This window comes from Amborella trichopoda, chromosome 6, assembly GCF_054954075.1.
Source record: "Amborella trichopoda isolate Santa Cruz 75 chromosome 6, AtrichopodaSantaCruz75HAP2 v2.0, whole genome shotgun sequence".
Classification (NCBI taxonomy): domain Eukaryota; kingdom Viridiplantae; phylum Streptophyta; class Magnoliopsida; order Amborellales; family Amborellaceae; genus Amborella; species Amborella trichopoda.
This window is the reverse complement of record NC_142341.1, coordinates 35,094,824-35,122,563: the sequence shown is the minus strand read 5'-3', so window position 1 is coordinate 35,122,563 and position 27,740 is coordinate 35,094,824. Positions and strand designations below refer to the sequence as shown.

Below are 27,740 nucleotides of genomic sequence, written 5' to 3'. Positions count from 1 at the left end.
AGTATCACCCCTTGCCCACTTTATATGGCAGGGTCATGATTGCTACTCCTTACACTCATGCAGTTTGTGAACCTTTGCTCCTAGCAAAGCTGAATTTGTGAATTCTCATTCCCTTGGCACAGCTGAATTTGCGAATTCTCATTCCCTCCCTCCCTTACTCACTCAAAAGACATTTTCACGCCATATCTCTTAATCATTCCTTATCAGTGGAGGTCCCTCTTCTACAGTGATAAATACATGTCATTCAGCACACAACCCTCTCCCCAGTACTTGGATAACACTGACCCTTCCACTAGTTATTACCATTTTCTCCCATCTTTAGCTGACTCGTTCCTTCTACCGTAGCTCATCGTACAATAGTGCCCAGATTTCGCCATTTAAGAGTTCAAGGGTGTTTTTGTTGGAGTTATGTGGCAATTTAAAGGCCTTATGAGAGCATGCACTAAAATTATTTATAGTGATATATTGGCCCCAATGGAAGTGTGGTCCAATTTGGACTATCAAGCATTGTCAATGCCTTGACTCGCCTAAGTTTTGACTAGCTATAACCCAGGTTGGTGTCTAAACCTGTAACCCTGAACATTTGTGCGCAACCAATAAGAGTTTTGATGTGGGGTTATCCCTTGATGAGGTCGAAATTGTGCCCAGAGCAGTTGGTCAGGGGATTGGGTGTGACCCCTATATGTGATGGCTGGCGAGAGAAGACAAGGGCCAAAATCCTCATCATTACCATCACACGGCATGTACAATAGATAGCCATCTGGATGAGGGTGTGTGTTGTGTATATGTGCCGAAGAGATGACTCCCTACAACACTAGATTGTGTTAAAAAGACTCACTGTTTCAAAAAGCAGACCGCCCAGCACCAGGGCGCCCGCTTAGACGGCTGCCCAGGGCCTGCACCTCACCCAAGGGCAGAAACGCAGCTCCTTGAGGGTATTTTTGGTTCATGTTTTTAATACTAAGCCAAAATTGTAGGTTTTAAGTTTGTTTGAAACCTAAAACCCATTAGAAGCTATTTTAGAGAGAGAAAACCCAAAACAAAAAATTGCATTGGGCTGCCTAGGTTCTGGGTGCCAACCTAGGCGCTAGGCAGCCTGGACGCCCTCGATCGCCTAAGTGCCGCCTAACGCTTTTTGAAACACTGGAAGGACCCATATAGTATTGTGTTAAAATGGGGCCTAGACTTGTTCCCAAGAAGGGACCTATAATCCATGGGCTAGAATCATGTCCCCTTCATTTATTGGTTGACTTTGATAGTCCAAGCATGAACCCTTGCGAAGGGTTGTGAGTCATGAGAACTATTTGGTCAGTTTGAAAAGATGCAGTAAGATGCAGTTTCTAGAAGGGATGAAGTCCTCATTGTATTTGTTATATTCCCAACTCTTTGGATCCAATTCCCACCAAATCTTCTTAAATATGCTTAATTACATTTTAGTTAATTAAAATAAATTTTTAAACCTCTCTAGATATTTTATTTTATTAAAAAATATTTTTAAATAAGAAAAAATCAATTTTCTGGATTTATTTTAATCAAAGAAATAAATAAAATATTCAACGGTTTTATAAAATTCTTTTTATTATTCTAAAATATAATTTACGATGTGGGGGCCCATTGAGACTTTTGGGCACACCACATATAAGCCCACAAGTGGGGACGTGGGGCCCACATGGCCCTCGAAGTGTGGGATGCCCCACTTCCTCTTCTTTCCTTTTTGATATGGCTTGTGATGGAAGCCACCCACTTGTTTTAAAATGAAAGGAAAGTGTTATGAGAAGGGATTGACCACAAATAAGCAAGTGTACAGATTGATTGAAATTAGATTTGAAAAAACATAGTATTTTCTCTACACAATTTTTTATGGGAATAGAGTTAGGGAAAGTAAGGACAATGGTTCTACCTCATTCCTTTTAATCACGATGGCTGATCTAAGGAATGAAGGGTTGAGATCTCTTCACATCACAGGTTTTTATGATCAAAGGTCAAGATTGAGTCATAATGGTGGCAAGCAACCCCAAAACTCTAGGTTCTATTCTATAAATACTCTCTATGGGAGAGTTATTCTCTGCACCTCGGTTTTGGATTGGTCTCTCTCTAAACCCTAGAGGTAGGTAAGCCCCAATTTCTCTCTCTATTTCTCTCTCTTAGTTAGAGTTTAAATTTAGGTAGGAGGTAGAAATCCAAGGGGGCACACCCAAGCCACAAGGGTAGGGCATGCCCTAGCCTATGTGCATTGAGATTTGCTTTTGTGTTGAGCCTTGATCAAAGCCCTATCCCATGTCATGCTCTCAAGAAGTTTTACCTAACCTTCCCGAGTTATAAAACAAGGTTAGACCGTGATCCCATGTGACATTGGTAGAGGAAATCCAGTGTGGGGCGTATGAAGTTCTTGGGTTAACCTGAGGCAAGTTATGCGGTATTGTTTAGTTTCATGCTTTTTTTAATTCATTCAAAGTGTTGTGTAATTGTCAGATTTATGTATTGAATGATATTTTGTTTGATGGCAAGTGAGAGTCCTTGGAATTCTTCATGGTTTTATTAATTCATATATTGTATTTAGACACTTGTAAGTGATCTGGGTGGTAAAATAAAGAAAAAAAAAGAAATGTTTTTTATAGAATTATACTTGCCCGGGTCACATAATCCTACTTTCATTGATATTAGAGATAGGACTTCTTGCATCCATCGCCTTTTTTATTTTTCATTAACTTGTTGTAATTGGAGTCGAGAAATATGGCCGCAGAAAGTTTCACAACCGAACTCTTAAAATAAAAAAGGTTTGATGGACGCAACTACTAATCTTGGAAGCGGAAGTGGGATATGTCTTCTATGAGGAGAATCTCCACGATATGCTCATTCAAACCCTCTACCAATTCCTAGAGGGAATGCCTCTCAAACTACTAGAGAGGAATATGCATAGTGGGAACGGAAAAATATGCTTACTAAGTATATACTACTTGTTTCGATGCATGATTCCTACATATTGGAATACGAGAGTTTGGGGAGCGCCAAAGCCATCCACGAGAGGCTAGAGAAGGAATTTGTCAATCCTTCCCTAGTCAAAAAAACCCTTGCAATGTAGACGTACAGTGATCTAAAGGTGGTGGAAGGAGCAAAGATCGCCGAGCACGTGCATGCGTTCTGGGCCATAGTACGTGGCTCGAAGCCAACGACATGAAGCCCTCCCTAGCTCTTGCGAGGTGTTTGTATCCTCTCTTGCTGCCCGAGAGACTGCTCCTAAGTTAGAGGAGCTCGTTATCCTTTTAAGGGCCGAGGAAGAAAGGAGTGCACGTGATGCACCAGCACCCCATGATGCAGTGCATGTGGCTAGTTTTAAGCCAAACTCGTATAGTTTTAAGAGAAAGGGTAAAGATAAGAGAAATTACAGTAATAATAATAAAGGAAATATTAAGAATAAGAAAGAGAAAGAACTGGAAAATAGAGACCCCAAAGAAAAGAGAGAGTGTTTTAAGTCTGTGGGACATTTACTAGATTCTGTAAAGAGAGAAGGAATATCCTCGGGGGGAACAAGGAACACGCTTGTCCATTGACATAGTTTCTCGGAACAAACCAAGGAAATTCAACTACTTTAGAGCTTTCTTGCGAGAGAATTTGAAATCAAAGATCTAGTCCATTGATGTATTTTCTTGGAATAGAGGTTTAAGAGAGGAAAGTTTATCTCTTAAAAAATTAATACAATAGACAACAGGAAGCTTGAGGCTAAACCAACTGACAATCCTACAGAATAACATCACATACTATGTTGTCAGCATGATTGATCAGTTTATGCACGCTCTACAAACTATCCAACCTGAAATCATCGGAGTTCTCAGGTACCTAAAATCATAACCAGGTAGAAGATTGTCGTTTGCTAATCCTGGGCACTTATCACTTAATGCAGATTAGGATAGATCTTTTATGGAAGATCTACATCAAGCTATACTGTATTTTTGTAGGTGGTAACCTTGTAACTCGGAGGAGGAAAAAGCAATTAGTTGTAGCATGATCGAGTGCAGAACTTGAGCACAGATCCATGGCTTCTGGTTCATGTGAATTACTCTAGCTTAACATTCTTTTACTATAACTTGGCTTCTCAGTCGAGGGGTCAATTTCCGTGTTTTGTGTAATGTGATAAAAAGGCAACTATTAGCATAGCTCAAAATCCAGCCCATCATGATAGAACTAAGAATATAGATCAACATTTTATTCAAGATAGAGTTGCTACCAAATAAATTTTCCTTCCATATGTCAAACAACAGACCAGCCAGCAGACATTAAGGCTGTTGGGAAACCTTGACACTACAAGTGATCTTAAACAAGTTGGGCATGATCTATATCTGTGCACCAACTTAAGGAGGATTCTTGGGAGTAGCACAGTTTATATTTATTTTCTTGCATTTAAGTCTCTAGAATTTACTGGTCTTTCTCTTACTTAAGGGCAGTATTGTACTTTAATTCTATTTATTTTAAAATGAGATTTAAGTGCCATTAGGACACCACTGTAACTCCTCTCTCTCATTCTCTCCCCAACGTGGCTAGCTCCTCCCTCTCTCTCTCTCTCTCTCTCTCTCTCTCTCGCTCTCTCTCTAAAACTCTCCTCTTAATCCTTAATCTTCCTCAATATTCATCTCTTTATCTACTAAATTGTTGCATTTTAACTCCTAGTAACTCGGGATCTTGCTCCCTAACAGGAAAGATCGAGATTCCAATGTTTAAAAATCATAGACGAGAAGGATTCCCTTTCCTAGAGACGAGTGAGCTTCAAAGCAGAATCAACACCATGGTTAGAACTTAGAAGATCCCAATAACTATAACCACAATCAGCCAGCATCACAATTATTGCATTAGGGTACCATTGTTTCTTCCAAATGAGGATATTAGTAGACCTACATATGTCACTAAAGATTTCCTACAAAGCTATCTTTCTTTGCATTAATAGCTCTACAGTCACTCTCTATCCTTTCATGGCTTCAGCCCTTTGAGAGCTTATGTTACGCTGAGAACTGAACCCAATCAATGTCACGAGTATCTGTCCTGACTACCATTTTTCAGACTATGGATGGTAGTTAGAACCATCAGTCAAGAGAATGCACCAAGGGGGTGATTCCAAAACGTTCCCCGAGTAACTCATTAAGAAAGTCCATGAAGTTTAAAATCAGAATAAACTCAAGAGTTGTAAAGTTAATTCGAGTGCAGGTACATTGCTTCCAGGGATAGCACAATAGCAATTCAAAAATATCATATAGAGAGAGCTTTTTGCAAGAAGTCCATGAGATAAATCACCTAGAGCAGACACTGCTTATAAAGAAAGTATAGTATTGTTGTTTTGACTGTCCTTATTTCCTCCATCCGCTTGGTCATAGAGAAGTAGTTAAAAAACTATTAAGGACAAGGGTAAAAAAAAAAAAAAAAACACAATCAGGGAATCAAATCCCATACCAGCCATCAGTTGTCCAACTTTGGTTATCGAACCATTTTCGTCGATTGCATCAATGAGGTATAGTTGCTTCAAAGCATCTTCTAATGATAAAGCTGCAGTAACCATGCCCATGTTCGATCATCACAGGATGCAGAACTACATAGAATAAGAAAGGCTAATACCAGTAACACACAACAAAACTACTAGTGGAGCAATGATAGTATTTACTAGAGAAGTGACCACAATTGGGAGAGCATTTCACATAAGCTTGTTCAAGATCAAATACTCAATGGATCTTATAACATACGAGATGGTCGATCAAGAAAATCAAACTGCAGAACATCAATATCACGAAGGTCCAATGATTTCAAATAAAGAACACTTCCAGCAAGAGATGAGCGCTGTATTTCTGGAACCGTTGCTTCCAAAAGTTCTCCATAGTACATAGAGGATGGGTATAATCGATAGCACTTTCCAGGACAGGTTCTTCCAGCTCTTCCTGCACGTTGATCTGCTTGTACTCTGCAAATATACAAAAGCATAACACGAGTTTGAAAACCAAGGTATCAAAAGAAGAAAAAATGACTAATAGTCCAATTCTTGTTCACTCTTAAACTCATGCAGAAACAACATCTTTGAAACACATTGACACGACACTTGCCGAATATTAAATTAATATACAACAACATCAATAAAGGAGTAAAACTGTTACAGGAAACCCATTCTAAAAGAACTTTTCAATAGTTGGACAATGGAAAAGCACACAGTTGAATACACCAGGCCAACAAAAGATCCTAGTTCTGCACAAATTTAAGAAGCATAAATTTATAGATTTTAAATCAAACTAGAAAACAAACTTTACGGATGGTATTAAGATCTTTTATACTGCATAGAACAATGGAATTCAATTATTGAGATAACGATAAGTTCTCCACAAGACTTCAAATAAAACTCCTCGACGAGTGATCCAATAAAAACTTAAAATTCGATATACATCCAAGTAACACTCCAGCACCCCATCTGCTTCTCAAAAACTATATCAACTCAAATCAAAACAATAGCAACACTCTTGGATGATTTCTTAATTGAAATTCTAGGATAACGTACATAGAAAAACTTCAAGTTGTAATTTTCCATGAGGTTTTTCTCTCTTGTGGCACTCAACATATGAAAATGCAACAAAACACCTGAAAAAGGGCTTCTATTGTTGGGTTTTGTAGCCTTTAAAGGCCTAGAGAGCTTGTAAAAATGATATATATAGTGAAACATGCACTTTAGTGGGTGTGTGTGTGTTGACTGACCAAGGGTTGGGTAGTTTATGGCTCTGGTCATGTCCAAAACCCTTAGCACTGGGCATGTGGCACAACTCAGAAGGATTTGCAGTGGGTCATCCCTTGCAGAGGTCGAAAAGATGCCCAGGGATCCTGTTTGTAGGCCAGGAGAATGGCGTGGTCTCCTGTATGCAGTTGTAAGCCAATGAGAGCAAGGGCCAAAGCTTCAACAAACTTCCGCACAACATGTACACATAACAGCCGCATGGGAAGCTGCCTTATAGAGGGACATACGTATATGTGCATAGAGAGGGCCCTCTTTGCACTGTGGTGACAAGACCTAGACTTGCTCTTAAAGGGGGGAACTAATATCCACATTTCAGAATTATGGTCCCACTATATCATAAGCCCCTGCAAAGAGACTGTGGGTCATAAGACTTTGTTGGGTTGGATAAGAGAACAGTAGTAGATTATGGTTTCTGGGGCGAGTGGAGTGCCCTTAATGTTGCTAATTTTGACCCATTAGTAGCAGTCCACTCATAGTATATTCTATTTTAGTATTAGAAATATTTTACGATTTTTAAATATTTTTTCAAAATTTTAAAATATTATTTTCAATTGTAATTTCAATCAAAGGGTTATTTATGAAAATTTCAGAGCTTTAAATAACACCTGTGGGACCAAGGATTCAACCCCCTAGTGGGTCACGTCCCAATTTTTTTAGAACAATTATGGCCACGCCACCTTTTAAAAAAATGGGGAGGTCACGTCATTTTTTGTGGAACAAGAGGGGCACACCGCATTTTTTTAAAAAAAGTTTTTGTTTATTTTGGCACGCCACCTTTCAAGGAGAAGTGGGCACGCCACTTTATAGGGAAAGGGGGCACGTCCCATTTTTCTTAATTTTTTGTTCTATTTTAAAATGTTAAAATATGTATATTTAATTCAAATTTGATTTGATTTAGGTAAATCTAATTCAAATTAGATTTGGTTTGCTATCCTTATGAGAGATTTAGAAATCTAGATAATATTTAGGGAAAATTACATAAAAATCAGTTATACTTTGCATTATTATGGATATACCAAATAGTTTCTGTGATTACATGTATGTCCATTTTTTACCTTTTATAGCAGAATGTTTTAAAAAAGTCCACTTTACCCATTTTCGGATGTTAAACATCCGAAAATAGGCCGAAAGTTAAATGTTAAATTTCCTATTTTCGGATGTTGAACATCCGAAATTAAGGGATTTTCGGATGTTCAACATCCGAAAATACCCCGATGATTTAATGTTAAGTATAACATTTTCTAATGTTGAACATCCAAATTTAAGAGATTTTCAGATGTTCAACATCCGAAAATACCCTGATAGTTAAATAAACCTTCGTCTTCTCTATTTTCGAATGTTAAACATCTGAAAATCTCTTAAATTTGGATGTTTAACATCCAAAAACGTTAAACTATCGCCGTATTTTCGGATGTTGAACATCCGAAAATTCCTTAATTTCGGACATTCAGCATCTGAAAATAGGAAATTTAACATTTAACTTTAGGCCTATTTTCAGATGATGAACATCCGAAAATCCCACCAATTCGGATGTTCAACATCCGAAAAAGGATAGAGTAGTCTTTTTTAAAAAATTACGTTATAAAAGGTAAAAAATAGACAAACATATAATAACGGAAACTATTTAGTACATCGGTAATAACGCAAAGTATAATGGATTTTTATGTAATTTTCTCTAATCTTTAAGTTTGATTATATTTCAAATTTAAATAAAAGATCTAGATAAAGTCTAAGTTTGATCCTATTTCAATTTTAAATAGGAGTTGGAGTTCGGAAAAAATCTAAGGGGATAAGATTCTTATCTTTCCACTCAAAATCATGATGGTTGATTTTTGAGATGGATGGCTCTGACTAAATATCTCTCACCCCAGAGATTTTCTATTTATCCTAAAGGTCCAGCTGGAAACTGGATAAGGCAATACAGAGAAGAAATCATATTTAAACTAGGCGATAGATTTCTTTCTATATAAAGATCTAATTTGAACCCTCTCTTCCATTAACAAGATTTTTCTCTCTCCCCCAAGACAAGACCCCCCCCCCCCCCTCTCTCTCTCTCTTACGCCATTTTTCTCTCCCTCCATCACTCCCTATTTCTCTCTCTCTCCCTCTTGAAGACCATGTGACCCTCTCTTTTGCCTTAGAGAGAGTTACACCACCCTCTCATTCTCTCTCTTTTTTGAGTAGCTTCCATAAAGAAAGAAAATAAAAAGGGAAAAAGGGTGGGACTTTCAAACCCTAAGAGAGGTTTGTTGCATTTTGAAGAAAGGAGGGAGAAGCCCAGCCTAGAGAGAGATCAACTCACATATTCAGCCCTAATTTGTTAGGGTTTCTATAAACCCTAGTTTATTTTTGAGCTCTCTAAAATCCTAGAGAAAGAAGTATTGTTTATAAAGCTTTCGTATCTCAGAATTTCCAGCAACACCTTAAGAAGCAAAAGTGCGTCATTGGTCAGGGAATCGGATGTGGGGTGTACCAAGTCCTTGTAGGGTAGCTCCAGGCATAGTATAGTAAGTCTTACCAATAGTTTGAAATTAGTTTACAATATTATTTCTTATTTTCTGTAAATTTTCAGGAACTTATTTCGTGCTAAAAATTAAAGTGGAAGTTATTTTAAAGCTCTTGGATAGTGTCTATTTCTTTTGGCGCTAAAAATAAAATCCTAAGTTGTATCTAGGGCATTATTTTCATTTTACAACAATATATTGTGGCCCACGTAAGTGTGTTTTAGGTATTTGAAATAAAGTAAAAGAAAATTTTTGAATTTAATACCTTGACTTCCACATAGCAATACCTTTCACCTATTAGGTGCAATAATAGAAATCTCACCAATAGACAATTTTCAAGATTGCCCACAATAATATTTATCGAAAGAATAACCAACATTCTGCAAACTTTGTCACTATCAGATCTATTCTAACTTAAATAACTCGTTAGTACCATCACGCACAGTTTTTGTAAGAAGTCATACAGAGAGTTAAAAACAAGTCCCACTACCATTCCAGAACTTAATACAATATAGGCTTTACCAAGAACTTTTACGGTTGAATCATGTGAATTGCTACCACAAAGTCCTCTTGCACTTGGTTTGGCCAAGAAGGCTTTACCAACTAAATGTATGCAGAAAAGATAAGGACATACACACTCCTCATTCATGGGTCAGCATTGAGGGAAACATTTCACCCGGTAAACTCCAAGTATGTACTAAAGGGGCCCATATGAAACGGACGCAAGCCTTACGGGCCACACTCTAAGAACTTCACGTGATGGCCTCTCTGAGGCTAAAGATGGACATCTTCATTGAAAACCTGTGGTACAAGTCTACAACCAAACTAGTTAAGGCGCCATTCACTAGCAATTTAAGACTAGCATTATATCTTCAACGAGATCATAATTTGACAATACAATTTGACAACATAAGTTGGACTTGGACATGTTTAAAGGGAAATAACCATTCTATGAATGATTGATGGTGTAAACAAGTTTGCAAACTTTTAGTCTTTAAGGGAATACCCTTTTGACTCGGGAAAGTATACATTACCATATTTTAAATTGACTTTAAAGGGAACGTTACCATCTAGCTGCACTTAATTTTTGTCCTTTAAAAATTTTCATATTGGAATATGGATTCTTTGTAGTCAAGAGCCCAGGTGTTGACTCCCAGTCTAGGGAGGCTACAGAAATTGGAGGTGTCAGTGAGGACAAAAGATTACTAATGAATGCGAGTTTAGAACCCTGGTTGTAGAAGGTAAAAGGCCAGTTCTTGAGGAACTGAATTCGCTAGTGCCAAGCTGTTCCCAATTTGGATGAATAGGCATAGGCCAAGAAGTACCTAAAAGAGATAATAGGAGCCTAAACGAGGAATTAGTTAAGATTGGGCCAAGAAAAACAAAATGATATTATTTTCGATATCTTGGGTCAATAATCCTTGAAAAAGGTGAGATTGAGGAAGATGTTACGCAGAATTAAAATTGGATGGACGCAGTGAACTTATACATTTAGAGTCTTATGTGGTCGCCATAGAACAATAAAACTAAAGGGGAAGTTCTATAAGACGGCTGTAAGAACAACCATGTTTCATGGGAAGGAATGTTAGGTGGTCAAGAAATAACGTACCCATAGAATGACTGTAGCTGAGATGAGGATGTTCAAATGGATAAGTGGCAAGGTCCTGTACATCGTGAACCTAGAATAACATTGGTTAGGAAGGATGATTTGGTTTTCATTGGAGAGAAGACCTTCTTAGAAGGGAACTTAAATGGTCATGTAGGGAAGGATGGTAGAGGATATGAAGGGGTACATGCGGGATATAGGTTTGTAAAAAAAAAAACATGAGACCGGTGAGGCTATTCTAGATTTTGCTATAGCCTACGACTTAGCAATAATAAACATTTACTTCAAAAAACGAGATGAACATTTAATAACCTATAAATGTGGATCAGATAAAAGTCAAATAGACTTCTTCCTAGTTAAGAAGGTAGATCGACCATCATATAAGGACTGCGAGGTTATCTTAGGAGAGAGTTTGACTACCCAATATAGGCTGGTGGTTATGAACGTCTGCATCAGTGTCTTAAAATGTGGCCGCATCGCCGCATATGCAATCGCATCATGCATTATGCGCTGGGCACAGCATCAAACATAACCGCATATACAGTCTTGCGCCCGCATACGTGCTGCATCTCTCCGCAACAGAGCCACATAGCGCATAGGGTGCATCAAGCCGCATAGTGTGCAACAGTTTTTTTCAAAACAATTTTTTTCAAAACAATGCCCCTCAGGGATGAGCAAAAAGGGCATTTCAACCTTCAAAATTTAGGGAAAAAGGTTTGGGAGGTATAAAACCCCCCCAAAACGATATTTTTGAGCCACATACATGGCTTTTTTTGTGATCCAATCGATCAAAAGAAAATTTAGGTGGAAATTTGTTTTGTTGGATTTCTTCAATTTGTGCATTTGTTGATACTTGGTTACTGATTTGTACCTTTTGGGTGTTGATTTGAGGAAGTTTAGGTGAACTTGTAACAAAAAATCAAGGGTTTCAATGGCCATGAAGAAATCGATACTTGTTTCAAGAATCAATAATTGCCTTTTCCTTCTGCTATAATACTTTTTTTGGGGATAATATCTTCTTCCCAATCTTCTAGTAATAAGGATCTGCCTTGGAAATATGCCAAACTTAAAAATTCGAAGGCTTGAAATTTTCAGGCGTATTCAGTGTTTTAAATTGCGGCCGCATCATACGGAATGCGCTCGCATCCGCATCAGAAAAAGGTGCATATGCGCTTTTGACAGATGCGGCCGCATATGCGCCGCATCGTAGCGGCATCCCGCATAGGCCGCATCCCACTGCTACAATGTCCGCCGAATTTTTTTTCTGTTTTGCCTCTCGGGGAGGGGCAAGATGGTCTTTTTGACCATCTTTAGAGAAACTGTTTGGGGGGGTATTAGGGGCCCTAAATGAAGATTTTCAGCCACTTTTTTGTGGTTGTTTTTTGCATCAAATCGAGGTAAAAAAAAATTTAGGCGGAATTTCTTTTTTCATCGAAATATTCAATTTGGCGATTGTTTGATACTTGGATGTTCATTGGATGCCTTTGATTGTTGATTTGGAGATGTTAGCATGAATTTGTGATAAAAATCAGGGATTTCAGAGGTCCTAAAGAAATCGAGCAGCACTTCACAGAGTCGGTAAATTTTTTTTCCTTCTTGTACAATATTACTATTATACATATTTTTGGGGCAATGTCTTCTTCCCAATCTTCTAGTAATAAGGATCCGGCTTGAAAATATGCTAAACTAAAAAGTCTTAAAGATAGAAATTGTTTGATATGCTTGCTCTGTGGAAATACTTATATGGGTGGATAACTGGATACAGAATCTCCGACAGCTAATAGTTTTGAAGTTAATCATTAAACTAAAATACCTACTATCACATATATCACCTTCATATTTTTTTCTATGCATTAACGTATTGTTTTAAAAAAATTTAGAATTTTTTTATATTTATTGATCGCATCATCGCGATGCACCCGCATTTGGGCTGCATCGAGCCGCATCGTCGCATTCGCCCCCCACCGCATCAGGGCCGCATCCCGCATTTTAAAACACTGTGTGTATTCCCTATCTGGGTCGAGTTTGATGTCGAACAAAAAACTCTAAAACTTGTTGGGATTCTTTTTTGTGTCAAAAGTGGTTCTTGGACCCTTTTAATATGTCACACCTCTATCATGAGTTGTAAGACTCATTTTTTATCGAGATCTCTTTTATGAATGGTCTTAGATCTCCAGGTGGAGTGCAATCAAGTAGAGCTTTTGTTTGCTCTTTGTGGTAATCAATGAGGGTTTGTTTTGGGTGTGTTTTGACTGTATAAATGGCTGATATCTCAAATATCAATGATTTAGAGCACTCTTCTACCACCACTAATACTCAGGATGTAAACTCTCATATATTGGTATCCACATAAAAAACACTAGACTGCAGATAACTATTATTAAACTTCAGGGAATCAATTATTTAGAATGGTCACAGTTAAAATGCTTATTGGTGATAGAGGGAAGTTGGGATACTCAATGGTAAAATTGTCGAACATGAAAAGACAAATCCTTCGTATGAAACGTGGGAGACTGAAAACTTGATTGATAGAGATTCAGAGGATAAGGTTCAAAGATTCAAGGGGTAAGATTCCCAGATTCCCTCCTAAATTATGATGATGTTTCAAGGGATGAATGTCTCAGATTTAACTCTCCCAATTCACAAATCACCTAAAATCCTAATGACAATGTTCAAAAAAGCATAGGCGAGCGCCTAGGCATTTTGGGGGCCTTGCCACCATAGGCATCCTCCCAGGAATAGGAGATTCCCCCCCCCATCCCCCAACCCCAAAACAAACCCCCACCCTAAAACAAAAAGGACTAGGGAGTTCTCAAGGCAGGGTTTAGGCCTTAAGGAGTTTTTAAGGCAATTTTAGAGCCTCATACCCCTTGTGAAAAAGAGGAAACATAATATTACAGTCACAAAACACGTTTATGGATACAAAGACTCAAAGAGATTGTAAGACATCAAAATGCTTGAAATCCCAAAAGTTGTTGTAGAAAACTAGAAGTCTAGATATACTACACAAAGTCCACAAGCAAAAACAAAAACAAATACATGTGAGATGTCACCACCCTAATTCTCTAATGTCAACCAAACAACTCTACGGCATCACCACGCAGGGTGTTTAAGTGGATCCAAAGGAGCATCTGATGATGACAATGCCATGCCATCATCATCAAAGTCATCGCCCTCCTCAACATATTGAGTGTCATCCCTCATCTCCTCCGAATATGCTTCTTCTTGTTCATCCTCCTCTCTTGATCTCATTACTCTCTTCCTCTTCTTCACCATTGCCTTCCCTTGCTTGGCCCTCTCCTTCCCCTTCCTTTAGCTTTGAGATTGAGCCCGAGTAGTACGCACAAGGGGCATTGCCATCCCAACAGCCTCACAAACCTGGCCTCAGGTCAAGCCTTCTCGAGGGAATACCTCATCATCACAGGCATAAACTAGCCACTCATGTGTCATCAATATCAACAGCTTCAATAGCTTCCCTTTCATTGTGCTCTAGCTATCGATGGCGCTCTTGCAACTTCTGATCATACTAAACAAAGACTAGGTCGTTCAATCGCTTATGCCCTAGTCTGTTCCTCTTTGTTGTATGTGCCTAATAGAGAAAAAGCTCACTTAGTTACTAACTTACCATGTAACTATGTCAATAACTATTAACTAAGTACATACTAAATTAACTATTCACTATTAAATAAAAAAGTAATATTATCATTTTAAAGGTGCCGAAGTTCCGCTCACATCCAGACGAGCTGCAAGTCAAATTAAGTATTTTCATGGCCATCTACCACAAATGAGGGGTGCTTCCCCCATGGCCCATCCACCATGCACCTATTTCATACAAATGTGAATGTAGTAATTTAGTAAATTAGGTATCTAGGTAATTGAAATTAAATACTCAATCACATAATAAAATTGAGGAAGTTTTAAACTTACCAAGAAGATTTTAGACCACTGCTGGACTGCCACATCCTTAACAAACCCAGTAGCGAGCCTATACAAATCTGCCTCCATCATCAACTTATCCTTCACTTCAGGATCTAGGTTGGGCTTTAAATTGCATAGGTTGAATGCATCCATGAACTCAGGCCTGCTATGTAACTCAAGATATGTGTAAAAGTGAGGAAGGTTAAGGCAGTATCCTGCTATGTGTAGGGGCCTCTCAAGCTGGTAGTTCCATTTATCTTCAAATAATCTTCAAACAATCCTCATACTTCTTTTCATCATGCCCAAAAATACTGTTGATTTCTTCCTTTGCATCCTACATCGCTTTATAAATATACCCCATAGCTGGTTTCTACTCAGCACCAACCATCTTGAGAACCTTTACCAAAGGGAGAAAGCCATACAAGGCATATTGGACCTTGTTCCAATATCTGGAGTCCATAATAATATCCATAACAACTTTTCCATCAACGTTCCTAGACCACTTGGACTTGGTCCAATCCTCAGATACAAACATGGACCTCAACTCTTCCTTCTGTTCATATAAAGATTACAAGGGCAAGTAGGAGGTGGCAAATTTAGTCACCCCAGGCCTCACCAAGTCTCTGTCATTGATAAATTTCTTCATCATGGCCAAGACCTGACCACCACAAAATTTCCCAAGTAAATTACCCTCAACGACTCAATGCATTAAAAAGACTCAAAATACATAACAAACTAAAGAAGCATAATAACATAAGCATAGTACTGTATACTATAAATTAGGTCCTTACCAGAGTGTGACTGTATAGATAAACTGTGACATTCCTCGCCTTTTGAATGGTTGTCTCGAATGTTTTCTTCTTACCAATGGCCTCAAGCATGAGGTCTATGCAGTGTGCTACACGAGGGGACCACAAAATAAGCGACCTATCAATAACCTAAAGGCCGCCAAAATTAACTGGGAACATATCGATCACTACTTGGACCACCTTCTCGTCCGTTATCTCCTTTAGGCATTGATCCACCAAATTAAAAATGAATTTTGCATCAAGGGACTAGTCAGAAGCATCAATAGACCTCAAGAATATTGTCCTTAATGGACAATTCACCACCAAATTTATGATGCTTATGCTCCTCTTATCACTCCAACTATCAATTATGACTATGCAACCATATACACCTCACACACCCCTGTGGGTCTTTAAATAGTTATTGGTTAGCTCCACTTCTTTATTAAGTAATGACCCTTTAAGCTCATAAGCAGATGGAGCCCTAAAACCTAGCCCAAACTGGCCAACTGCTTCCAACATAATCTGAAAGCTACTCAAGTTAGCGGCATTAAAAGAAATGCCAGCTTGGAAGAACCACCTGCCCACATATTGGGCCACCTAATTTCTATCTACTTTTTAAAATAGGTCTTTAAACTTGTTGGACCCTTTTCTTGTGGTAGAATCTTAAGTTCAGGGCGAAGGAAGAACGCATACACATGCCCTCTTCTTTTTGGCCTACTAGAAGATCCAACCTCAGTATAAACGCCTTCTTCCTCTCCTCGAATGCCAAAAATGTCTACACTCTTTAGAACTTAATGTCTTTTTCTCACCTCCTCTCTCTTGCTTTTCACTGCCTCCAAGTGCTATATCATCTCTCTCCTAGAATCAGCTAGCACTAGAGTGCATATAGCCACATCCCCTCTAATGCTAGCTAGCCAAATTTGTTGATGCCAGCAGTAGATGATTTTTACAAAATTTGCACTCTACCCTATTCTTGTCAAGAGGATTTGGATAAGATCCATACTTCCAAGCAGGATCACCTGGCTTGCTTGATCCACTCGAAGTCATTGTCACAGAAACACAATAATTGATTGAGCATCAATGTGAATATTTCTTTCTTTTTGATAAAGTTAGATAGGATGGAACTCGAGACGTAGTGCTATGGAAACCCAGATACTAACATCTTGACCCAAGCCCGAATCCTTCAATGTGAATTAGAATCACCTAATCAAGGACAAACCTGTAAAATACACAACATTAAAGTATTAACTATTAAGAAAAAACATAAGAAAAATATTTTATTTTTAAATAAAGATATAAAAAAAATGTAAGTAGTCAACAACATTAAAAAAGAAATTTACAATGAGATATAAAAATAAACTCATATACATACAATTATAAACAATATGAAAAAAAAAAAAAAAAAAAAACAAATAATATGAAATAAAAATCCCAATGTGAAACACTGAGTATATGATATCAAACCAAAAATAATAATCATATATAACTTCACATAATAATGATAAAACAAATTTATTAATTTATCAAAAAAGGTAAAACAAAACATGTAGAACATCAAAACATCACACATCGTATAGCAAAAGAATCAATTACTTACAAAATAATTCGATATAGACCAGATTTCATCATCCAAATGAGAAAATAACCAATTAATCACAAAAAAAATCAATCTTTCAACTACAAACATGTAAATATATCAGAAAAGGAAAAAAAAAAGTAAAAGAAAAAACAAAATTATTCACAACATAATACATTATAACAAAAAAATCAAAACCTTTATTCAAATATAATAATGCTCTAAAAATATCAAAATCAAAATGATGTCGGCCCAAATCTCGTCTATTGGATCGCCAAAAGTCCCAAAAATCAACCACTAGAAGCTCTAAAAACAACCACAAAGTATGCCTTTGATTTCAAAAGAATCACAAAAATTAATCATTTATCGAAAGATCGATAAATCCCATATTTTGAGGTTTTTAGGGAGGCTTCATCTCTCTAGAAGCCACAGATTAGGTTGTGGGGTTTCAAAAAGCCCCCCAAAACCCTTTTCCTCCTTATAGGGAGGAGATATTACTTAATTGACCTTGGAGAGGGCGTTTTTCTGCCGCATTGACTATAGGGAAGCCCATATGCGGTACCAAAATAATGAAAGAAGAATGAGTTGTTCGCCCTTTAGATAAAGTATAGGTAGCGTGAGATGTTCGCCTTTACTTAAGAAATAGCCTTCGCAATAGTGCATTGTCTAAGGGCATGGAGACACTATCTGCTAGGGTCAAGTTTCATGGCGAAGACGAATAACGTGGCAAACAGTTCTTGACTTCGAAGAAACTGACTCCCAAGAAGGCACACTGAGAAGACTTGCCGAGTTTGATAGGGTGCTCAAGTATAACCCTGGGATATCCATTGTGAATATCAAAGATGATCTGATTCTTCCACAGTTAACTCGAAGAGTCAATAACATCATAAATATCAAATATGATCTTATTTTGAATTTCAATATCTAATTCACTCAGAGAGTCATCATTGTCAATATAAAAGATGATATGATTTTAAATATCTATTTCACTCAATCTTGGGCACAACTCCGACCTCATCAAGGGATAACCCCACATCAAAACTTTTATCGATGTGTGCTCACACAATGCCCAAGACTATGGATTTGAATCATCACCTTTGAGCCATAGCCGATCAAAGCTTAGATGAGTCTTGGCACTAATAGTGCCTCATAGTCTAAAGTGGACCACCCTCCCACTGCAACCAACATTTCACTATATGTTTTTTATGCATGCTCTCATAAGGCCTTTAAATGGCTATATAACCCCAGCATCTCCCACTTGGCCTTTGAAGGCCTTACAATCTCTCTTCTTCACTTTCTCTGAGCCCCATCCCAAGCACATGTTTGGCAAATACATTCGCCAGAAAACCCTGGGTCAAAGGGTCTCCAAGCATGGCCTCTGTGGGAAGATATGCAACCTCTATATCACCGAGTCCGTGAAGTGGTAATAGTGTTCTTTGATTTCTTGTGAAATTGTGGCTCTTTAGTTACATGGACTACAGATTGGTTGTCACAGAAGATTCTCACACACGAACTCATAAGCTCGAACATGAGTAGATTGGGAAACTTCTTCATCTATACAGCCTCCTTAGCTGCCAAACAACACGCACTCATTCGGATTCCATGGTTGATAGGGCTATGACGTCCTGCTTCTTGGACATCCAAGAAATTGCCCCACCACCTAGCATGAAGATATAAACAGATGTCGACTTCATGTCATCAGGGTCTCCTTGATAATCAACATCTAAGTACCCCTGTATGACTATGTTCGACCTGCCTCCATATGTGAACACATAATCCACGACCCCTCTCAAATATCTAAGTACTTTCTTAACCGCTTACCAATGCTCCAATCCAGGATTGCATTGAAAATGGCTAATTACACTCATGGAAAATGACAAATCCAACCTTGTACCAGACATGACGTACATGAGTGACTCCACTGCGCTGCCTTAGGGCACTCTCTCCATGGTTTTCTCCCAACCTCATCCTTATCACTCAGGCACATTTGCAGGCTTAACTTGGTCTTTTGTCTATATGGTTAGATATGGGCCTACATGGCCCACATTTGCCCATTTCAAATTTTTCTAACACCCTCTTATAATAGGCTGCTTGTGAAAGTTGAATGGTTATACTTTGCATGTTTCTTGTTATCTTTATGCCTAACACATATGATCCTTCCCCTAAATCTTTCATATCGAAGTGTTGTGAAAGAAAATCCTAAGTCTACTTTACTAGAGCCATCGAGCTACTGACAATCAACACATCAACCATATACAATGAGATAAAGATCACATCACTCCCACTTGCCTTGACATAAAAGAAGTAATCCTCTTGACTAGAAATAAAACATGCTTTAGAAACGGTCTCTTGGATTTTTATGTACCACTATCGAGGAGTTTGCTTAAGGCCATAAAGGGATTTTCTAAGCCAACAAACCAAGTCCACTTTTCCTCTTTCTATGAAGCCCTCAAGCTGTTTCATGTAAATTTCTTCTTCAAGCTCCCCATTTAGAAAGGTTGTTTTTACATCCATTTGGTGGAGCTCAAAGTCAAAGTGGGCTACTATGGCTATCAAGATCCTAAAATGGACAGGAATTTAGCAACGAAAGAAAATGTTTCATTGTAGTCTACCCTTTCTTTTTGGGTGAACCCTTTGGCTACAAATCCAGCTTTGTATTTTTTAAGTTTTCCGTCAGAGTTCAATTTTTTCTTAAACACCCACTTGCATCCAATAGGTTTTCGGTCACTAGGTAGAGGCACTAATTCCCAATCCCATTTTGAATAATGAAGTGGTATTCTTCACTCATGTCTTTATCCCATTGGTTTCTGTCAAGACTGGATAAGGCTTCTTTATAGGTTGCAGGCTCATTATCGGATTCATCACCAATTCTCTCGTAGTGTTTCTCCAGGTAAGTGAAGAACTCAGGTGGTCTACTGATTCGGCTGCTTCTCCTGAGGGTTTGTTGTTCAGCGTTTCGAGTCTCAACCCTGTCACTAGTCATCTCAAAGAGATCGACCTTCTTGTGACTGCATCTTGCTTCAAGAAACTCATCCTCGAAGAAGTGAGCATCCTTACTCTCTAGGACTGCCCTATTCTCTAGGTTGAAGAAACGATAACCCTTACCATGGTCTAGTATCCTATAAAGATGCACTTGACAGTTTTGGGATCAAGCTTGGTTATGGGATGAGAACAAGGGCAGAGCATCCCCACACCTTTAAATGGTCAAGGGGCAGACAATGACCAGTGAATAATTCGTGTGGAGTAAGTGGGGCGTCCATAGTGGGAGAGCGGTTGAGGACAAACCACACCGTCAAAACTGCTTCTCCCCGGAATTATAGTGAGAGTTTTGCATGCCCCATCATACTTTGCACCATCTCTACCAAGGTCTTATTTTGTCTCTGGCTACACTATTTTGTTGTAATGTATAGGGCATGCTAAATTGATGGATTATGTCATACTCAACACACACTTGTTTAAAGAGTTGTGAGGAATACTCGCCACCCGTATCGTTTCTTAGGGACTTTGATTTTCTTGTTGGTTTGGTTCTCTACCTTGGCTTTATAATCATTAAAATTATCTCGGACTTCAGACTTGGAAGGTAGCAAATAAATGTAGCCATATCATGAGTGGTCATCTATGAAAGTGATAAAATATTTCTTGTGGCTTTTGGTTGCCACATTCACAGGACCGCATATATCACTATGGATGATTTCAAGAATATCAGAGGCTACTTGAGCTTACGTACAAGGTTTCTTTGCCAATTTTCCTTGCACACAGGATTTGCATACTCTAGATAAGTTGTCACAACTCAAGTATTATAATACTATCATTCCCAAAGCGTGACACTCTATTCTTAATGTATAAATAAAACAAAATCAAATTTTCCACTATATATTGCACATAACTGATTTTCCATTCAGGAATTTTCAAACTTGTACAAAGTCTACTCACAACTTATAACAACATGAAAGTCTATATATATACAATTTTGATAAAACAAAAGTTATAACGGCGAATTTAACCGTGGCTACAAACTTCTCCAAAGCTACTCCTGTTGTACATTCAAACAATAAGGCTGCAATTATTCTGAAAAGAATTCACAATAGTTTGATGAGTTTGGGTACTCAGTTAGTGACCATTATAATCCTTAAAAATTCCGGTTGAAAAAATATAGCTATTTTCTAAGGAATGCATATTGGAACAATATGAGGAAGAGCATATATGGAGAACTGTTCAAATTCTTTAACAGAATTACACAGTTTAACATAATCCAAAAGATTTCACAAATAGCCTACAGGCGTCCCAAGTAGGTCAAGTATATATCCCACCAGCGTCCTTGATGGGTCCACATAATCCCTACCGGCATACTAGGTAGGTCCACTCATATCTCACCAGCGTACCAGATGAGTCCACATAATCCCTACAGGCATACCAGGTAGGTCCACTCATATCTCACCGGTGTCTGGATGAGTCTATGTCTCTTAGTTCTCTTTCTCTCTCTCATAACAATCTCATAATGATTCCTTCTCTCATTATGCTCTCATCATAGTGAAGATATTTCTTTTTCACTCATAATACTTTCTTCTCACTTATAATATTTCTCTCTCTTATAATGAATTCTCATAACATCCACTCTCTCTCTTCATGCTCCCTCTCTCCATATATAAAACTCATTTGTTCAATTTCTTCATACAAAAGCTCTAGCTAAACGCCATTGACCCTAGTCTCACTCTTACAACGGTGGCAACGCATCCATCTCAAAGTGAAGTGTTGGGTTGGGTCTATAAGTTTTACGAGTAAGTGACATTATTTTCCTGTAACATGATAATTTGAAAACTGGTATTTCTGCATTTAATAAAATTGTAATATTTCTGTCTATCGTTAAGAATTTTAGATAGTTGAAAATTTAGTATTTAACTCTTGATTTCAATACAATTCTTTAATTGTCAATAGACCACTTACCATGTTGGATTTCAATTTTTAAGAATGTCGCTCATAACTGTTACCTTGATGACACTATTGAGCCCAAAGTATTTGACTGGTTATTTATAAAAATATCAATGAAAGTGTTTGCTAAAAATTGCTTCATGCGAATTCATGCTAATGATTTAAAAGATATTTTGAATATACGATAATGTTGTTTCTTGATGATTTGTGAGAAAGAGTTTCATAAATGCTTTAAGTATACAAGTGGACCTACCCGGTACGCCAGTAGGAATTATATAGAGTCATCCGATATACCGGTGAGATATGATGGACCTACCCGATACGCCGATAGGGATTATATAAACTCATCCAGTGCGCCAGTGAGTTATGAGTGAACCTACCCGGTACGCTGGTAGGGATTATATAGACTCATCCGGAACGCCGGTGAGATATGAGTGAACCTACCTAGTGTGCCGGTAGAGAATTTGTGGACTCATCCGATACGCCAGTGAGATATGAGTGGACCTACCTAGTAAGTCGGTAAGGATTACATGGACCCATCCAAGACGCTGGTGGGACATAGGTGACCTACTTGCGACGTTGGAAGGATATTTGTGAAATCATTTAGATTATGTTAAACTGTGTATTTCTGTTAAAGGCTATAAACAGTTTTCCATATATGCTCTTCCTCATATTGTTCCAATATGCGTTCCTTAGAAAATTTCTACATTTTTCCAACCATGATTTTTAAGGATTATGATGGTCACTTACTGAGTAGCCAAACTCATCAAACTATTGTGAATTCTTTTCAGAATAATTGCAGCCTTATTGTTCAAATGTACAGCAGGAATAGCTTTGGAGAAGTTTGTAGTCACAGCTAAATTTGCCTTTGTAACTTTTGCTTTATCAAAATTATATATATATAGACTTTCATGTTATTATAAGTTGTGAATAGAGTTTGTACAAGTTTGAAAATTCCTGACTGGAAAATCAATTATGTGCAATATATAGTAAAAATTCCGAGTATGTTCTATTTATACATTAAGAATAGACTATCACACTTCGGGAATGATATTAGTATAATACTTGGCGGCTGACATAAGTCCCCTTTATAATTTTTAAATAGACTATCTTTCTTTAAACTCTTCATTCTCTTATGGTTTATATGGCCTAATCTCATATGTCATAAGTAAGAATCATTCTCACATTCATGGGACGAGACATAAGCAATTTGATTCTTTATTTCAATTTCAAATAGACCATTCTTTAGCAAGTCAATCATAACAACTTCCCCACGAGCCTTAATTGTCACCTTATCAACAGCAAAAAGGGTGACATAGCCGGCCTTAGCCAAATTTGGAAACGAAACAAAACACTTCCTCATCTGAGGAATATAAAGCGTTTGCTTTAAGACCATTACTTCTCCATTTTTCAAATTATAACATAATCCCCAAAGCCTAAAATCTCAGTCTTTTAATTTCCACCCATGTACATGAATTGTTCACCAAGAGTCTACGAATTGGAATGGGCGGAATCCTTCCTTGGAGTTTGACACATGGGTTGGAACACCAGAGTCAAAATACCAAGTAGCACCCTTGGGATCAGCTAGCATAGATTCAAATACCACACAAGCATGCTCTCTATTCCCCCCGGCAATATTATTTTTCTCTCTAAAAAATCTAATTGTGTCCCACCTTAACGTAGTTATAGCACTCTCTTTTATCTCTAGGCTCTCTATTTTCCGGCTCCCACTCTCCCTTTTTATTATTTTTATCTTTCTTATTGGTGTGACTGAAATTTCTTTTGCCCATACCCTTCTTCTTAATACTATGCGCATTAGGCTTAAAGTTACCCACATGCAATGCATCATGGCGTGTGGGTGCATCACCCGTACTTTTACTCTCTTCCTCGGCCTTAAGGAGGATCATAAGCTCCTCTAACTTGGGAGCAATCTCTCGAGCAGAGAGATGATAAAAACACTTCCCAAAAAGTTGGGAAAGTGTTATTGGGAGAGTGTTCAAAAGATGGCAAACTTGCATTGGTTTGAGGGGCTTCATGTTGATGGCTTCAAGCTCACGTATTAGAGCTCGAAACATGTGCATGTGCTCGGCAATCATAGCTCCTTCCACCATTATCAAATCATGATACTTCTTCAATGCAAGAGTTTGCTTGACTAGAAAAGGATCAGCAAATTCCTTCTCTAGCATCTCATGCATTGCTTCGCAATCTTTAAGTTCTCGTATTCCGATGCATAGGAATCATGCATCGAAACGAGCAGTATATGTTTAGCAAGCATATTATTTCGCTCCCATTGTGCATATTCATCTCTTATATGCTGCCTTTCATAAGCATCTCCTCTTGGAAATGGTCGAGGGTCTTTGGTAAGCATATCGTGGAGTTTTTCCTTGTAAACGACATATCCCACTTTATGCTTCCAAGACATGTAGCTCATCCAATCGAATCTTTCTAATTTCAAGAGTTTGGCCGTAAAACTCCTTGCAGTCATGACTCTTGAATCAAATTACAGCAAGATAAATAAAATAAAAATAAAAATGGCAACAAGAAGTCCTAGCTTTGATACCAATGAAAGATGGGCTATCTGATCGGCAAATCAATACTAATTAAAAATTTTCTATTATTTCTTATGTATTGCCACCCAAATCACTCACAATTGTCCAAGTATAATATATGAATCAAACAAAATATCAAAGACTACCATTTGCTTGCCGTTAAAATAAAATTACATTCATAATATAGATCTGAAAATTACATAAAAGATGCAATTAAATCAAGAGAACAAAAATCAAGAAATTACCGCATACCTTGCCTCAGGTTTCCCTCAAAAACTTAACACAACCCATTCCAGGTCTCCTCAACCAATGGCGCACAGGATCTAGGTTCCAGAACATGTCACAACTTGAGCAGCCTAAGAAAAACTAGCAAAGAGCAAGACATGGGATAAACTAGACCAAGGCTCAACACATGAGCATGTGGCAAAACCAAAAGTCTAGGGTATTGCGGCTTGGGCGTGCCACCCCTTAGGATTTCTTGTTCTTCCTAAACATTAATTTAGAGAGAGAGAGATTAGATAGGGGCATGCCACCCCTTAGGCTCAGAGCAACAGAGATTGAGGTATCAAGTGTGTAGAGAATGAGCGCCCATAGCTAGTTTATATAGAATAAAGGTTAGGGTATCTAGGGTTACAGTTTTGCCATCATTAAGAGACTTAATCTTGACCTTTGATCTTGAAGACCTATGGGGTGAAGAGATCTTATCCATTCATTCCTTAGATCAGCCATCATTATACCCCAGTTTTCATAACTCTACTCCCATCAAATATTGTGCAGAGAATAATACTAAATCAATATCAAGTAATTCTTATACTTTCCCTTTTTCAAATCAATGAATATCTCCACACCACACTTGCCTAAAATTCTCAAGCCCACATGTGACTTAATTACAATCACACAATTTAGGAAAGAACAAGAGGTGGGGTGCCCCACCTCATGGGTGGCCATGTAGGCGCCACATCCCACTAATAGACAGGCCAACTAAATTCTAATGGGCTCCCAAAATATTAAAAGTAATTTTCAGATAATAAAATAAATTTTATGATATCATTAAATAATTTATTTTTCTCTCTGATCAAAATAAATCAAGATATTGATTTTTTTGTATTTAAAAATCATATTTCAATAAAATAAAATGCTCAGAGAGGTCCACGAATTTATTTTAATTGTCTAAAAAATATTTAAAACATATTAAAACATAGTCAAGAAAGATTTGATGGGAATTGGATCCATAGAGTTCGGATTACAACAAAAAAACTGAGGACTCCATCCTTTCTAAAGACTGTAGCTTACTGCACATTCTCAAACTGGCCCAATAGTTCCAATGAACCACAACCCTTACAGGAGTTCATGATTGGTCAATAAATAAATGTAAGAGACACAATCCTAATTCAGTTTTACAAGGAGTCATCTCTTCCACTCATGTACACGTCATATACCCTTCTTCAAAAGGGCCACTTCCCGGATAGCTATCTAGTATACATTTCGTGTGATGGTGATGATGAGGATTTAAGCTCTTGTCCTCTCCAGCCATCCATCCCATATAGGAGTCTCATTGAGTCCCCTGGTCAAACTATTTTGGGCACAACTCCGACCTCATCAAGGGATAACCCTACATCGAACCCCGTATCGATTGTGCTCACACAATGCCAATGACTACGGTTTTAAACATCACCGTTAAGTCATAGCCAATCAAAGCTCAGATGAACCTTGGCACTAGTTGTTCATCATAGCCCAAAGTGGGCCACACTCCTACTGGAGCCAACATTTCATGTTTTTAGTACATGCTCCCATAAAGCCTTTAAATGCCCATAAAACTCAACACTGTAATCCATGGACTATGATCGTCTCCTTATTTATTGGCTGACTTTGATAGTCCACTCATGAACACCTGCAAAGGGTTGTGGGTCATGGGAACTATTGGGCCAGTTTGAGAAGATGCTTTGAGATACGACTCTAGAAAGGATGGAATCCTCAATATATACATTGTAATCCAAACTCTATGGATCCAATTCCCATCAAATCATTTTGGATATGTTGAAATATGTTTTAATTATTTTTCAGATAATTAAAATGAAAGTTTAGAGCTCTCTGGGCATTTTATTTTATTAAAAAATTACTTTTAAATAAGAAAATCAATTTTCCAATTTTTTTTTAATCAGAGAGAAAAATAAAAATATTTGATGACATCATAAAATTTATTCTCCTATCTGTAAATTATGTTTTATTTATTGGGGGCCCATTGGGATTTATTGGCCCCACCAATTAGTGGGGCGTGGCGCCCACATAGCCACCCAAAGGGTGCAGCGCCCCAACTCCTAATTTTCTCACTTCATATTTTGTGCCTTGTGTCATAAGGAATGCAGTTGAATGGAACCTTATAGGTTAGAGTTGTATAAATTTTGATTCAAAAAAAGAAAGTGTAAGAGATTTGATTTAGCATTTTCTCTACATAATATTTAGTAGGAACAGAGTTAAAGATATTGAGGGATAACGGTTCCACTTAATTCCTTTTAATCGTGATGTTTGATCTAAGGAATGAACGGATGAGATCTTTTCACTCCACAGGTTTCCATGATCAAAAGTCAAAATTAAGTCTCATAATGATGGCAAAACCCTAACCCTAAAAACCCTAGCCTTTGTGTTATATATACTAGCTATTAGGGGGGGGCCCTTTTCTCTAGACTTTTTTCCTCTGACTTTCTCCATCTCTGAGTCAAAGGGGTGGCACGACCAATCTCTCCCTTTCTTCTCTCTTTAAAATTAGGGTTTAAGAAAGAAAAATAAACCTTAAGGGGTGGCACGCCCAAGCCACGAAGCCTAGCCATAGGTCTTGGCCTTGTGCTCATGTGTTGAGCCTTGATCTAGATTATCTCATGTTATGTTATCTGCTAGTTTTGCCTAGGCTTCCCAAATTATAAGACAAGTTTGGACCTAAATCTCGTGTGCCTTTGGAGGAGACAAGGCATGGGATATGCTAAGTGTAAAGTATGCAATAATTCCCAGTTTTATGCGCTCTTGATTTAATTGCACCTCTAATGTAATTTTCATATCTATGTTATGAATGTAATTTTCTTTTAATGACAAGCAAGCGAGAGTCATTGGCATTT

General features: G+C 37.9%; 1 protein-coding gene and 1 long non-coding RNA gene across 15 annotated transcripts in view; both read right to left on the bottom strand.

The window, feature by feature from the left end:
• The window catches only part of LOC18435047 (RNA helicase family protein), a 100,468-nt gene that overhangs the window by 47,800 nt on the left and 24,928 nt on the right, over positions 1–27,740 (bottom strand). For all 14 annotated transcript variants that reach the window (XR_016057892.1, XR_016057893.1, XR_016057890.1 and 11 more), the window contains 2 exons: positions 5,727–5,941; positions 5,440–5,532 (listed from right to left, as the gene is read on the bottom strand). Coding sequence is in view for 9 of the 14 variants with exons in the window: in XM_006845104.4 (XP_006845167.1) it covers positions 5,440–5,532; positions 5,727–5,941 (308 nt within the window). In the remaining 5 variants the exon portion in view is untranslated. The remainder of the gene's footprint in view (positions 1–5,439; positions 5,533–5,726; positions 5,942–27,740) is intronic.
• On the bottom strand, positions 14,600–16,795 carry LOC148781717 (uncharacterized). The gene is made up of 3 exons (XR_016057895.1): positions 15,577–16,795; positions 14,795–15,443; positions 14,600–14,689 (listed from the first exon to the last, which is right to left on the bottom strand). It is a non-coding gene; the product is annotated as an uncharacterized LOC148781717 (long non-coding RNA).